The following is a 12,911-nucleotide window of genomic DNA, read 5'->3' on the forward strand; positions in this document are numbered from 1 at the left end:
CAATATCAAAAAAACAAACAACCCAATCCAAAAATGGGCAGAAGACCTAAGTAGACATTTCTCCAAAGAAGCTATACAGCTTGCCAACAAACACATGAAAGAATGCTCAACATCATTAATCATTAGAGAAATGCAAATCAAAACTATAATGAGGTATCATCTCACACCAGTCAGAATGGCCATCATCAAAAAATCTACAAACAATAAATGCTGGAGAGGGTGTGGAGAAAAGGGAACCCTCCTACACTGTTGGTGGGAATGTAAATTGATACAGCCACTATGGAGAAAAGTATGGAGGTTCCTTAAAAAACTAAAAATAGAACTACCATATGACCCAGCTATCCCACTACTGGGCATATACCCTGAGAAGACCATAATTCAAAAAGAGTCATGTACCACAATGTTCATTGCAGCTCTATTTACAACAGCCAGGACATGGAAGCAACCTAAGTGTCCATTGACAGATGAATGGATAAAGAGGATGTGGCACATATATACAATGGAATATTACTCAGCCATAAAAGAAACGAAATTGAGTTATTTGTAGTGAGGTGGATGGACCTATAGTCTGTCATACATAGTGAAGTAAGTCAGAAAGAGAAAAACAAATACCGCATGCTAACACATATATATGGAATCTAAAAAAAAAAAAAAAATTGGTCATGAAGAACCTAGGGTCAAGATGGGAATAAAGATGCAGACCTACTAGAAAATGGACTTGAGGACATGGGGAGGGCGAAGGGTATGCTGGGACAAAGTGAGAGAGTGGTGGTGTATATATGGACATATATACACTACCAAAGGTAAAATAGATAGCTAGTGGGAAGCAGTCACATAACACAGGGAGATCAGCTCGGTGCTTTGTGATCACCTAGAAGGGTGGGATTGGGAGGGTGGGAGGGAGGGATATGCAAGAGGGAAGATGTGGGGATATATGTATATGTATAACTGATTCACTTTGTTATAAAAACAGAAACTAACACACCATTGTAAAGCAATTATATTCCAATAAAAATGTTAAAAAAAAAATTAAGGTAAAGAACAAGGTATTTAAAAAAAAAAAAAAGACACATGCACCCCAATGTTCATTGCAGCACTATTTACAAGAGCCAGGTGTTGGAAGCAACCTAAATGACCATCGACAGATGAATGGATAAAGAAGATGTGGTACATATATACAATGGAATATTACTCAGCCATAAAAAGGAACGAAGTTGGGTCATTTGTAGAGATGTGGATGCATCTAGAAACTGTCTACAGAGTGAATTTTGTCAGAAAGAGAAAAACAAATATCGTATATTAACGCATATATGTGGAACCTAGAAAATGGTACAGATGAACCGGTTTGCAGAGCAGAAATTGAGACACAGAAGTAGAGAACAAACGTATGGACACCAAGGGGGGAAAGCAGCGGGGGGGTGAGGGTGGTGGTGGTGGGATGAATTGGGAGATTGCGATTGACATGTATACACTGATGTGTATAAAATGGATAACTAATAAGAAAATAAATAAATAAATAAACTTTTTTTTTTTTTAAGTCTATAAACAATAAATCCTGGAGAGGGTGTGGAGAAAAAGGAACCCTCATACACTGTTGGTGCGAATGTAAACTACTATGGAGAACAGTATGGAGGTTCTTGAAAAAACTAAAAACAGAGCTACCATATGATCCTCCAATTTCACTCCTGGGCATATATCTGGAGAAATCCATAATTTGAAAAGATACATGCACCCCAATGTTCATAGCAGTGCTATTTACAATAGCCAAGACATGGAAGCAACCTCAATGTCCATCAACAGATGAATGGATAAAGAAGAAGTGGTATATATATATACAATGGAATATTACTCAGCCATAAAAAAGAATGAAATAATGCTCTTTGCGGCAATATGGATGGACCTAGAGATTATCATACTCAGTGAAATAAGCCAGGCAGAAAAAGACAAATATCATGATATCGCTTATTCATGGAATCTAAAAAAATACATACAAATCAACTTATTCACAAAACATAAATAGACTTACAGACATAGAAAACAAACTTATGGTTACTAAAGGGGGGGGGTAAATTAGGATTTGGGGATTAAAATATGCACACTACTATATATAAAATAGATAACCAACAAGGACCTACTGTATTACACAGGGAACTATACTAAATATCTTGTAATAACCTGTAATGTAAGAGAAATTTTAAAAAGAATATATATAAAACTGAACTGCTTTGCTGTATACCTGAACCTAACACAACATTGTAAATTTACCGTATTTCAATAAAAATTTTTTAATTAAAAAATGTTAAAAAATTCTTTAAAATGTTTAAGTGACATTCATAATTTTAACGTCCAACTCAACTGCTCATAAACCAAAGTCTTAAATCATTTTTTTGGTGCTTCAAAAGAAAAACTATCCATACTTCAGACAAAATGTCCTTGCAGAAAATAATTTGTCCCTAGGGAGACAGGTGTTGCTAACTCAAATATTGTACAACGAAATGTCTGAAGCTATCATACTTTTGATATATAACAAACGCTCATCTTAAGATAACCATTATACTGTTGATTTCCAGTTTATTTATCCTTATAAGTACATCATTTGGCAGCATATCCTAGTAAAACTTCACATCATTATGTTCTCCTCCTAAGAAAAATTCTACCTGGTTCATGATAATATAAATCACGATACAGTTTGGATTTTTAAAAACCCCAGAACATATTTCATCATGAATTTCTTACACAAGACAACATGAATATTAAACAAAATATTGTTTAGAAGCCCTGGTTTTTACTACTGAGGAAAGGATCCTATGAAAACCATCATTATTATCACATGGAAAACAGATTTGATGTCTTTGGGAAACTAGGAAAACTTGCTCTTCTTAGGAATAAAAGCCAAATATTTATTTAAGTAATTTTTCTATTTTCTTTGTTTTTCATAACTGAAAACCTGGAGGCTGTTGAACTAGAAGCTAAGAGCAAATTATATTACAAGGACAAAGTGTATTTAATCAAAATGGTTTGTGAAGTTAGCATTTAAAAATGAAACAGAAAAATATGATAACAGAACTAACTCAACCAAATATGAGCTAAAAATACCTTTGTCAATTGTCTCTGGGTAACAATTAAATATTACAAATAAATTAGAAAAACCAAAATATAATCACAAAATTCAATGCTCTTATGATAAAAGGGTTCTTCATTTTTTTTTTTTCTTTTTACCATTCCTTCTATTTTACTTCTGGCTTTTGTCTCCTCTGCCTATTTTAATATATGAGTATCCCCCAAGATTCTGTATATAGCCCTTTGCTTTTTTTTTTTTTTAACTCTATACTACTTCCCTGCAGTCTTTCATCTATTTCCATCACATCAGCTCTTCTTCCCCTCTTCATGCACTCCTCTCAAACTGCCAGCCTGCTGAACATCTCCAACAGATGTTATACATGCCAAATGTGTCTGCAACAGAACATCTTTCCTTCAAAGCAACCAGTGTCCGGATTTCACTCTGTTTATGACTTTACCATTCTCCAAGTTACTTGGGCATAAGGCTTTAGATTTTTTTAAAATCTTTTTCTTCATTTCCACACCATTCTCATAAGTCCTCCACTGAAGATCAACCAATTCAACTCCTGAAAATCTTTCAGTTTTGAGTGGTCTTAAATGTCACCTTAGGGATACTTTGTTTTGTCCCCCTATATGGGATACCTGTCAGAAAGCCTATGAATATGCTTTAAAGTATAGATAATAGTACCTAGAGAAAAGGTTGGTTCAGGGTCCAGAGAAGCTTGCAATTCACCATTTCCAGGAAACTCAAATATGCAGACTGGATCACACCCTAATTGAATAAAAATTAATGTATCTAGTGTACACACATGCTATAGTTAAAGGTTGTGCGTGTTTATCTTTGCATCACAGGTATAAAAAAAAAGCAGAAAAGACTATGTTAAGTGACTTTCACCACAATGACTACATATTAGGCTTATCAGTGACAACATTTCAGCCTCAATTTTTTAAGATTTAAATTTCCTATTCAATGATCAATGGTTATGTTCCCTACTAAATTTTTCATATCTTCATTGTGGCCCTTAACACATTTATAATACGAGTTTTCTTGTCTGTCTCCTAGGGCAAGAGTGTTCTATACAGGATTACATTTCATTCTTTTTTGTATTTCCAGCACTTAACACAGTGCCTGATCCAAAATGTGTGTTGGATGAATTAACTTATATTGACTATTAGCCAATAAAGTTATGGTGACTTTTCTATTACTAAGAATAAAAAGATACTGTGCTCAACTGTGTTATTAAAAATTGGAATGTAAAAGGAGTTAACTTTTTTCCAAATAAAAATAGAAACAGTTCTAAGACTCCTTTTTTATATTTATAAACCCTTTTTAATCTGGCCACTCTTTGTCAATGTCTTAAAACTTCAAGTATCAATATTTGAGAGTTGGCTTCAGCCTCCTTTTAGTACTGCCAATTTGTTCTTTCCTCAAAAATTCATCAAATCTTATTCATTGCTCCAGTTCAAAATATAAATGTGCATATTTGAAATTAACATTTAATATCCAAATATTCTAAAATTATAATTGTTAGACTAATCTCACTAAAAGACCAACTAGTTGAGGTTTTCAATACCTTCTTCATGTTTGTCTTAATAGAAGAATAAAGGAGAAAAAGATGTAAAAGCTTACAGGAAAAAAATCCATTTGTTGATTAAAAACAATATTCAAAATCAATGAAAATATATATTTTTTAAAAATTCACTGTTTTGCTACAGAACCAGTTAAAGCAAGATCTTTGGACTTAAAATAGTAATGTCTAAAATTCAAATGTAGGGCATTTATATTTTTGTGATGTAAACTTCTTTCATCCCCTGAACTTAGGTCTATTTCAAACACAAATTCCTTGGTTGGGGACTTTTAAAGTATTTTTTTGGAAACCAGCAATCACTATCTGCCAAACCTGATGCAGTATATATGGTACAGAATAGGGACAATGAATGTGAGATACAAAGATAATCCACAAATAGACCCAACTCTGCGGAAATAAGAACAAAAGAGGACCAGGAAGAAGTAAACAATCAACCTCATCCCAAAAAGACTGGGAAAGACACAGGCCACCTCCATTTACGGAAGGAGCCTCGAGCCAATTGTATTTGACTCTCAGACAATAGGCATTTTAATAAACACCTGGATTACCTAGCTTTGAAAGTAAAAGAATTATGAACAAAAACGCTCTAAGATTACAAACTTAAAAAAGGAAGTGTCAGTATTATGCAGCATTTGGCAGAGATCTTTGGAGGCTTGAGTGTGCATTTGTGTATGATGAAACTGACCCAGAACTGTCTTTGTGAGGCATGGGGATGAGGAGTTGGCTGCTCCTGTAGGACCTACTGAGTCAGTCTACTGAGAGGCAGAAATGGAACAGCCATTCATTCAGACCATCCTGCTTCGGTTCCTTCATCTTTATTAGATGATTGCTAACCTGTTTTGTTTGTTTGCATTGGTTGATTTCAAAAGTCAATCTATTTGCTTTTAATCAGCAAAATTACTCTGTCCTCCAGGACCATGGCAGAGAATATGACCTCATATATTTCACTACTTCCAACTGTTATCAAAATCAAAGGTACAAAAAGTAACATTCCCAAAGGATGATAGCCTAAAAAATATGTAGTTTATTCATCTCTGTAATTTGCCTAGATTTTAATCCTGGATCAAACCAAAACATCATTCATTAAGCTGAAAAAATATGTGGACAGTATTTTTGTGGTGTGTGTGTGTTTGGACAAGTTGCTCTACTCCAATAAAATTGCTTTTACTGAATTGGGCTGTGTTGTGATGCCCTCTGCTTACTCGCTTTTGGTTTTATGGGTGAGATATATTGCGGAAGTTGTCTCTCACATCACTCAGCCAGCCCTTCATAAGCCCCAAGGGAGATTTCCTCAGACCCTCAGTGCAAGGAAGAGCTCTGCCTCTCCTAATCAAATGACACATTCTTATTTTATAGACCATTCAAGTCCCATGAGTACCTGCCCATGTAAGGAAATTTATTCAATTAAGTTTTCATTTTAACTTCTTTTATCTCTTCTCAAATGAATTTAAAATAAGAACACTGTAAAAGACTCACCATTAAAGTGGAATGCTTTTAGTTAAATATATATATGTATATATATTCTGTATGTTTCCAGAGAGATGAACCAAACTACGGCCTCTGTAGTTTCCTGCCTTCTTAAAACAATCAGGTCTCCTTGAAGGGACCACTTTGTAACAGTTCTCCTAGTTCTAATATTTCACTTCACCTCATCTTTTGTGCATAAAATCGTATCAGTTGGCTGCCCTTGACCAACTTGGGTCCTCAGTCTTCTTTTTTTTTTTTTTTTTTTTTTTTTTTTTATAGCTACTTTATTTATTTATTTATTTATTTTTTTTTGGCTGTGTTGGGTCTTCGGTTCGTGCGAGGAGGGCTTTCTCTAGTTACGGCAAGTGGGGGCCACTCTTCATCGCGGTGCGGGGACCGCTCTTCATCGCGGTGCGCGGGCCTTTCACTATCGCGGCCCCTCCCGTTGCGGGGCACAGGCTCCAGACGCGCAGGCTCAGTAGTTGTGGCTCACGGGCCCAGCTGCTCCGTGGCATGTGGGATCTTCCCAGACCAGGGCTCGAACCCGTGTCCCCTGCATTGGCAGGCAGACTCTCAACCACTGCGCCACCAGGGAAGCCCCCTCAGTCTTCTTGATCAATGATTCCTGGCCTGAAAATTTCTAACATCGCCATGTGCCTGCTCTTTGTCTGGCACCCATCTCTGTCCTGAGTCATCTTACCCCAAGCTGTGCATCAACTACACCAGCTGCCTCTACCTTGATCAATCTGGCAAACAGGAAGAAATGGCCAAAACAAAAAACAAAAAAAAAAAAAAGCAAGACTTACAAGTTTATGAGAAAAAAAAGTCCTAAAACTCAGTTTGATTATACTTTACCTAAATACCTTTAGAAATCCAATTTGCTTTATATGTGTATTCATGCACTTTATTTAAAATGTAAAATATAAATGCCATTCAGAAATTTTAGATACAAATGAATTCATAAGGAGATAATATTCTAGTAAATGCTCTCTTTTCTCTGGATATTACCTTCAGAAAAATCTACCCTGAAATATAGACAATTTAAATATTATCTTCAAAAAACTGTTATCCTCACTGGACAGCCATGTGTAAATCAATGAAGTTAGAACACTCCCTCACACCATACACAAAATATAAACTCAAAATGGCTTAAAGACTTAAATATGAGACATGACACCATAAAACTCCTAGACGAGAACATAGGCAAAACATTCTCTGACATAAATAGCACTGATGTTTTCTTAGGTCAGTCTCCCAAGGCAATATAAAGAAAAGCAAAAATAAACAAGTGGGACCTAATCAAACTTATAAGCTTTTGTACAGCAAAGGAAACCATAAACAAACAAAAAAAGACAACCTATAGACTGAGAGAGAATTGCAAATGATGTGACTGACAAGGGCTTAATTTCCAAAATATACAAACAGTTCATACAACTCAATTTCAAAAAACAAACAACATAATCCAAAAATGGACAGAAGACCTAAATAGACATTTCTCCAAAGAAGACATGCAGATGGACAACAGGCACATGAAAAGATGCTCACCATCACTAATTATTAGAGAAATGCAAATCAAAACTACAGTGAGGTATCACCTCACACCAGTTAGAATGGGCATCATCAAAAAGTCTACAAATAATAAATGCTGGAGAGGATGTGGAGAAAAGGGAACCCTCTTGCACTGTTGGTGGGAATGTAAATTGGTGCAGCCACTATGGAGAACAGTGTGGAGGTTCCTGAAAAAACTAAAAATAGTTACTGTCTGATCCAGCAATGCCACTCCTGAGCATATATCTGGAAAAGATGAAAACTTTAATTCGAAAAGATACATGCACCCCAATATTCATGGAGGCACTTTTTACAATAGCCAGGACATGGAAGCACCCTAAGTGTCCATCCACAGATGAATGGATAAAGAAGATGTGATACACACACACACACACACACACACACACACAATGGAATATTAGTCAGCCATAAAAAAAGAATGAAATAATGCCATTTTCAGCAACATGTATGTAGAGATTATCATACTAAGTGAAGTAATTCAGACAGAGAAAGATAAATATTATGATATCACTTTTATGTGGAATCTAAAAAATAATACAGATGAACTTATTTAAAAAACCCAAACTCACAGACATAGAAAACAAACTTATGGTTACCAAAGGGGAAGTGGGGGAGGGATAAATTGGGAGTATGGGATTAACAGATGCACACTACCATATATAAAACAGATAAACAACAAGAATTTACTGTATAACACAGGGAACTATATTCAATATCTTGTAATAAACTGTAACAGAAAAGAATAGAAAAAAGCAATATACATATATACACATATACACACATATATATATATGTATAACCAAATCACATTGCTGTACACCTGAAACTAACACAATATTGTAAATCAACTATACTCCAATTTAAAAAAAAACTGTTATTCTCAAGCCACCCAGTACATAGATGCACTTGCCATCAATGTGTAGGTGGAAGAGAAGCAAATTCTAATATAAGCTCAAAAGAAACATTAATAGAAAAATAACAAGTGAAAAAAAAATATTTAAGAACTGTTTTATTTCAGATTATCAAAGTTTCTTTAAGGAAGCGGCCATTCAACAGTTACTTCCTAAGTCATTCTATAAGGTTAGCATCACCTTGATAGCAAAGTCAGAAAAAAGATAATAAAAGCAGAAGAAACAACTACACACAAATATCTCTCACAAATATCAATGTTAAAATCCTCAACAAAATACTAGCAAACCAAATTCAGTAAAATATTAAAAGAATTATATACCATGACCATGTAGGATTTATTCCTGGAATGCAAGGATGGTTCAACAAATGAAAATCAATCAGTGTAATACACCACATTAATAGAATGAAAGGAAACAGCCATATGATCATTTCAATTGATGTAGAAAAAGCATGTGACCAAATTCAACACCTTTCATGATAAAGACACTTAACAAACTAGCAATAGAAGCAAATGACCTCAACATAATCAAGGGTTACTGTACTGATAAATACAGTGTCCTGTTTAGATTAGTAATCTACGTCAAGGAAACTAGACTCATTAAAAATCTCCACGAGGAGTACTTACCTGCCAAAATTTTCTTGAACTGTCTAAACCATACGTCACAGTGGTCTTCACTTAAATTAATAAGATCAAGTGTAGAATCCTTTAATTTATTTTGTTCCTTTTTCAAACATACGAAGAGTGTGATTCCTAATAAAGTACCACTTCTCTGCTGTTTAACTGAATAACGCCGTTTCAGTTTGACAGAGAATATGTCTTTGAGTTCAATGAATTCTTCTTTATGTAGAAAATTATACTTGGAATCACCTGAAAAGAAATTAAATTTTCCAATCAAAACCACTGTGTCTATATCTTATATGTATGAATAATAAATAGTGAAAACCCAGAAAATCTTTATCATCTGTTATTTTACTGATTATGCTTTATGTCAAGTCCTGTATGAGATGGGGAGGGGAAAAAAAAAAAAGGAAAATTGGGTCAATTTTCCCATAAACAGAAAAAATGGAAGGGAGTCCCTGCCACACAAGGCCTAGGACATTCAGAATCTGAGAATATTCAATGCATGAAGAATTCCAGGAACATAAACAAAGAAACATTTCAATAATAATAAATTAGTATCATGCAAGAGGCTTCCTGGTACTTACAAGGACAGAGTAAAGTAATGGAAAGAAGAGAATTCACTAACAGAAGTGAGTTTATAACAGGTTGTTGAAGGCAACATGTAAAGGAAAGAAAATTTACTTTCTAGGTAAAGTAACACATGTGCAAAAAGGAAACAGAGTAAGATTACTGTGAGTAGAAAGCATTATGAATTCCTGCTATTCTGAAAAGAAAGATCCACCTGAATCTTACTATAGTCAGACTTTATTTTATAGTGGCATGAAATTGTACTGGTTATGTTTAAACACAGGTCAGAAAATACTTGTTGTGATAACGGACTATTTCAACTGACTCTCAAAGTAGAAGTGTTTTATACTTTAAAAAAAGTACTTTCAAAACTTCCACTCTGGCCAACATGGAATCACAGGGAATGCTTTTACCTTCTGCCTGAAACAACTAAAAGAGCACACCAGAGAAAGGAAACATCAGTTTCAGACATGGGACATTAGGTAGCACAGGACAGTGATCCCTGAGAGAGGGAAAACAAAGAAGCCATATGATTACAAGCCGACTGTCCCAGGCCACAGGTAGGGGAACCCTGCTGGAGCCTGGTTGTCTCCCTGAGTTGAGGAGGATTGAGGAGCCAGGAAAGCCAAGATGACTTAGAGTTCACTTGGAAAATTATTATAAAAAAGAGAGCTGCACAGAAAGAGAACTCTGTAGATCTGCCTCCTGAATCTTCAGCTGAGCATGGATCAGTATATGTGTGAGGCCAGGGAAAGAATCACCCAAAGGATTAGAGAGAACAACACTCAGAGATCACACAGGTGTTTCTACCAGCCAAAGTGGAAAAATAATGAAATTCGTGGGACTTTGGGGAGAGTACTTAAAGAAGTATTGTCTCGTTAGTGAGCTGACCAAAGGCTGCTCTGATTCCACCTAACAAAGCTTAAGAGCAAGCCTCAAAAGGATTCAAGTGTTTCCAAGTAACTTAACATCCTAGAACAAAGCTCAAGAGTATTTACAGGAGCTGCAATGAACATTGTGGTACATGACTCTTTTTGAATTATGGTTTTCTGAGGGTATATGCCCAGTAGTGGGATTGCTGGGTCGTATGGTAGTTCTATTTTTAGTTTCTTAAGGAACCTCCATACTGTTCTCCATAGTGGCTGTATCAATTTACATTCTCACCAACAGTGCAAGAGGGTTCCCTTTTCTCCACACCCTCTCCAGCATTTATTGTTTGTAGATTTTTTGATGATGGCCATTCTGACTGGTGTGAGATGATATCTCATTGTAGTTTTGATTTGCATTTCTCTAATGATTAATGATGTTGAGCATTCTTTCATGTGTTTGTTGGCAATCTGTATATCTTCTTTGGAGAAATGTCTATTTAGGTCTTCTGCCCATTTTTGGATTGGGTTGTTTGTTTTTTTGATATTGAGCTGCATGAGTTGCTTGTATGTTTTGGAGATTAATCCTTTGTCAGTTGCAGGACATGGAAGCAACCTAAGTGTCCATCAACAGATGAATGGATAAAGAAGATGTGGCACATATATACAATGGAATATTACTCAGCCATAAAAAGGAACAAAACTGAGTTATTTGTAGTGAGGTGGATGGACCTAGAGACTGTCATACAGAGTGAGGTAAGTCAGAAAGAGAAAAACAAATACTGTATGCTAACACATATATATGGAATCTAAAAAAAAAAAAAAAGAAAAGAAAGAAAATGGTCAGAAGACCTGAGCGGCAAGATGGGAATAAAGATGCAGACCTACTAGAGAATGGACTTGAGGATACGGGGAGGGGGAAGGGTAAGCTGGGACAAAGTGAGAGAGTGGCATGGACATATATACACTACCAAACGTAAAACAGATAGCTAGTGGGAAGCAGCCGCATAGCACAGGGAGATCAGCTCGGTGCTTTGTGACCACCTAGAGGGGTGGGATAGGGAGGGTGGGAGGGAGGGAGATGCAAGAGGGAAGAGATATGGGGACATATGTATATGTATAACTGATTCACTTTGCTATAAAGCAGAAACTGACACACCATTGTAAAGCAATTATACTCTAATAAAGATGTTAAAAAAGGAAAAGAAAAAAAAGAGTATTTACAGGAATATGAAAATATTTAGCAACTCTAAATGGTAAAATTCACAATTGCTCTCATTCAATCAAAAATCACTACACATGTAAAAAGGCAGAAAAATACCAGCCATGACAAGAGACAAAGAAATCAATAGAAACAGATGTAGAAATGGTACCAGCGCTAAAATAGCCCCAGGAAGCAGAGGCCCTCTCTCAGCTTTCTTAGCCCTTAAGCAGGCATAAAGGTATTCTCAGACTGGAGCAAAAATTTTCAGGTGCTTTAAGAAGTTCTTTCTCTGCATTCTCAGGGAGTTTGGGGGCCTTTCCCAACCATTCTGCAAACAACAGCCCAATTGCTCACAAAGCACATGTACCACTGAAAAAGAAACAAAGACAAGTTCTTCTCTCAGTGTTTATGGCAGTGGGATAGGGTGAACCCAAGGGCATATTTTCAGGCCTGTCATTTCCTCAGAAAGCTCAAGCTTCAGGTCTGCGTATTGTCTACTTCTATTGTCACCCAGTGACCTAAGAATCAATACCCTCAAAGTATCACTTCAGTGGGAAACATTTATATATTCTAGAAAATAAAACAGTCATCACTATTACTACAATCATCACTTAATCAACAGAGTGAAAATAATGTATCATCAGAAGCCAAAATATCCCACGTGCCTTCATGAACAGAGTGAGTCAACCCACCCACTTTTCTGTAAGTACTAATGGATTAACCCATGTTGGTAAGATTGACTTTTCTCTAGTTCAATGGCCCTCAATCTCTTTGGTCTCGGAGCCCATTTACATTCTTAAAGACTGAGGGCCCCAAATAGCTTTTGTTTATGTAGGTTATATCTATTGATATTTACTATATTAGACATTAAAACGGAGACTTTTTTAAACACAAGAATACAAAACACACACAGCATTAGCCATCAGGGCAAAGATGTCACCACATATCTCAGCCTCTGGAAAACTCAACTGTACCCTTGAGAGAGAAGAAGAGTGAAAATAACAAGTTCTTAATAAAATTATGAAAATAGCTTTGAACTCACAAACTCCCTGAGA

At 35.8% G+C, this 12,911-nt stretch overlaps 1 protein-coding gene across 1 annotated transcript in view; it reads right to left on the reverse strand.

Annotated features, from left to right (window-relative positions):
• CERKL (ceramide kinase like) overlaps positions 1-12,911 on the reverse strand; it is a 140,645-nt gene that overhangs the window by 88,092 nt on the left and 39,642 nt on the right. The window contains exon 2 of the mRNA XM_036858112.1: positions 9,223-9,465. Coding sequence (XP_036714007.1) covers positions 9,223-9,465 — 243 coding nt within the window. The remainder of the gene's footprint in view (positions 1-9,222; positions 9,466-12,911) is intronic.

This window comes from Balaenoptera musculus, chromosome 7, assembly GCF_009873245.2.
Source record: "Balaenoptera musculus isolate JJ_BM4_2016_0621 chromosome 7, mBalMus1.pri.v3, whole genome shotgun sequence".
Taxonomy (NCBI): Eukaryota; Metazoa; Chordata; class Mammalia; order Artiodactyla; family Balaenopteridae; genus Balaenoptera; species Balaenoptera musculus.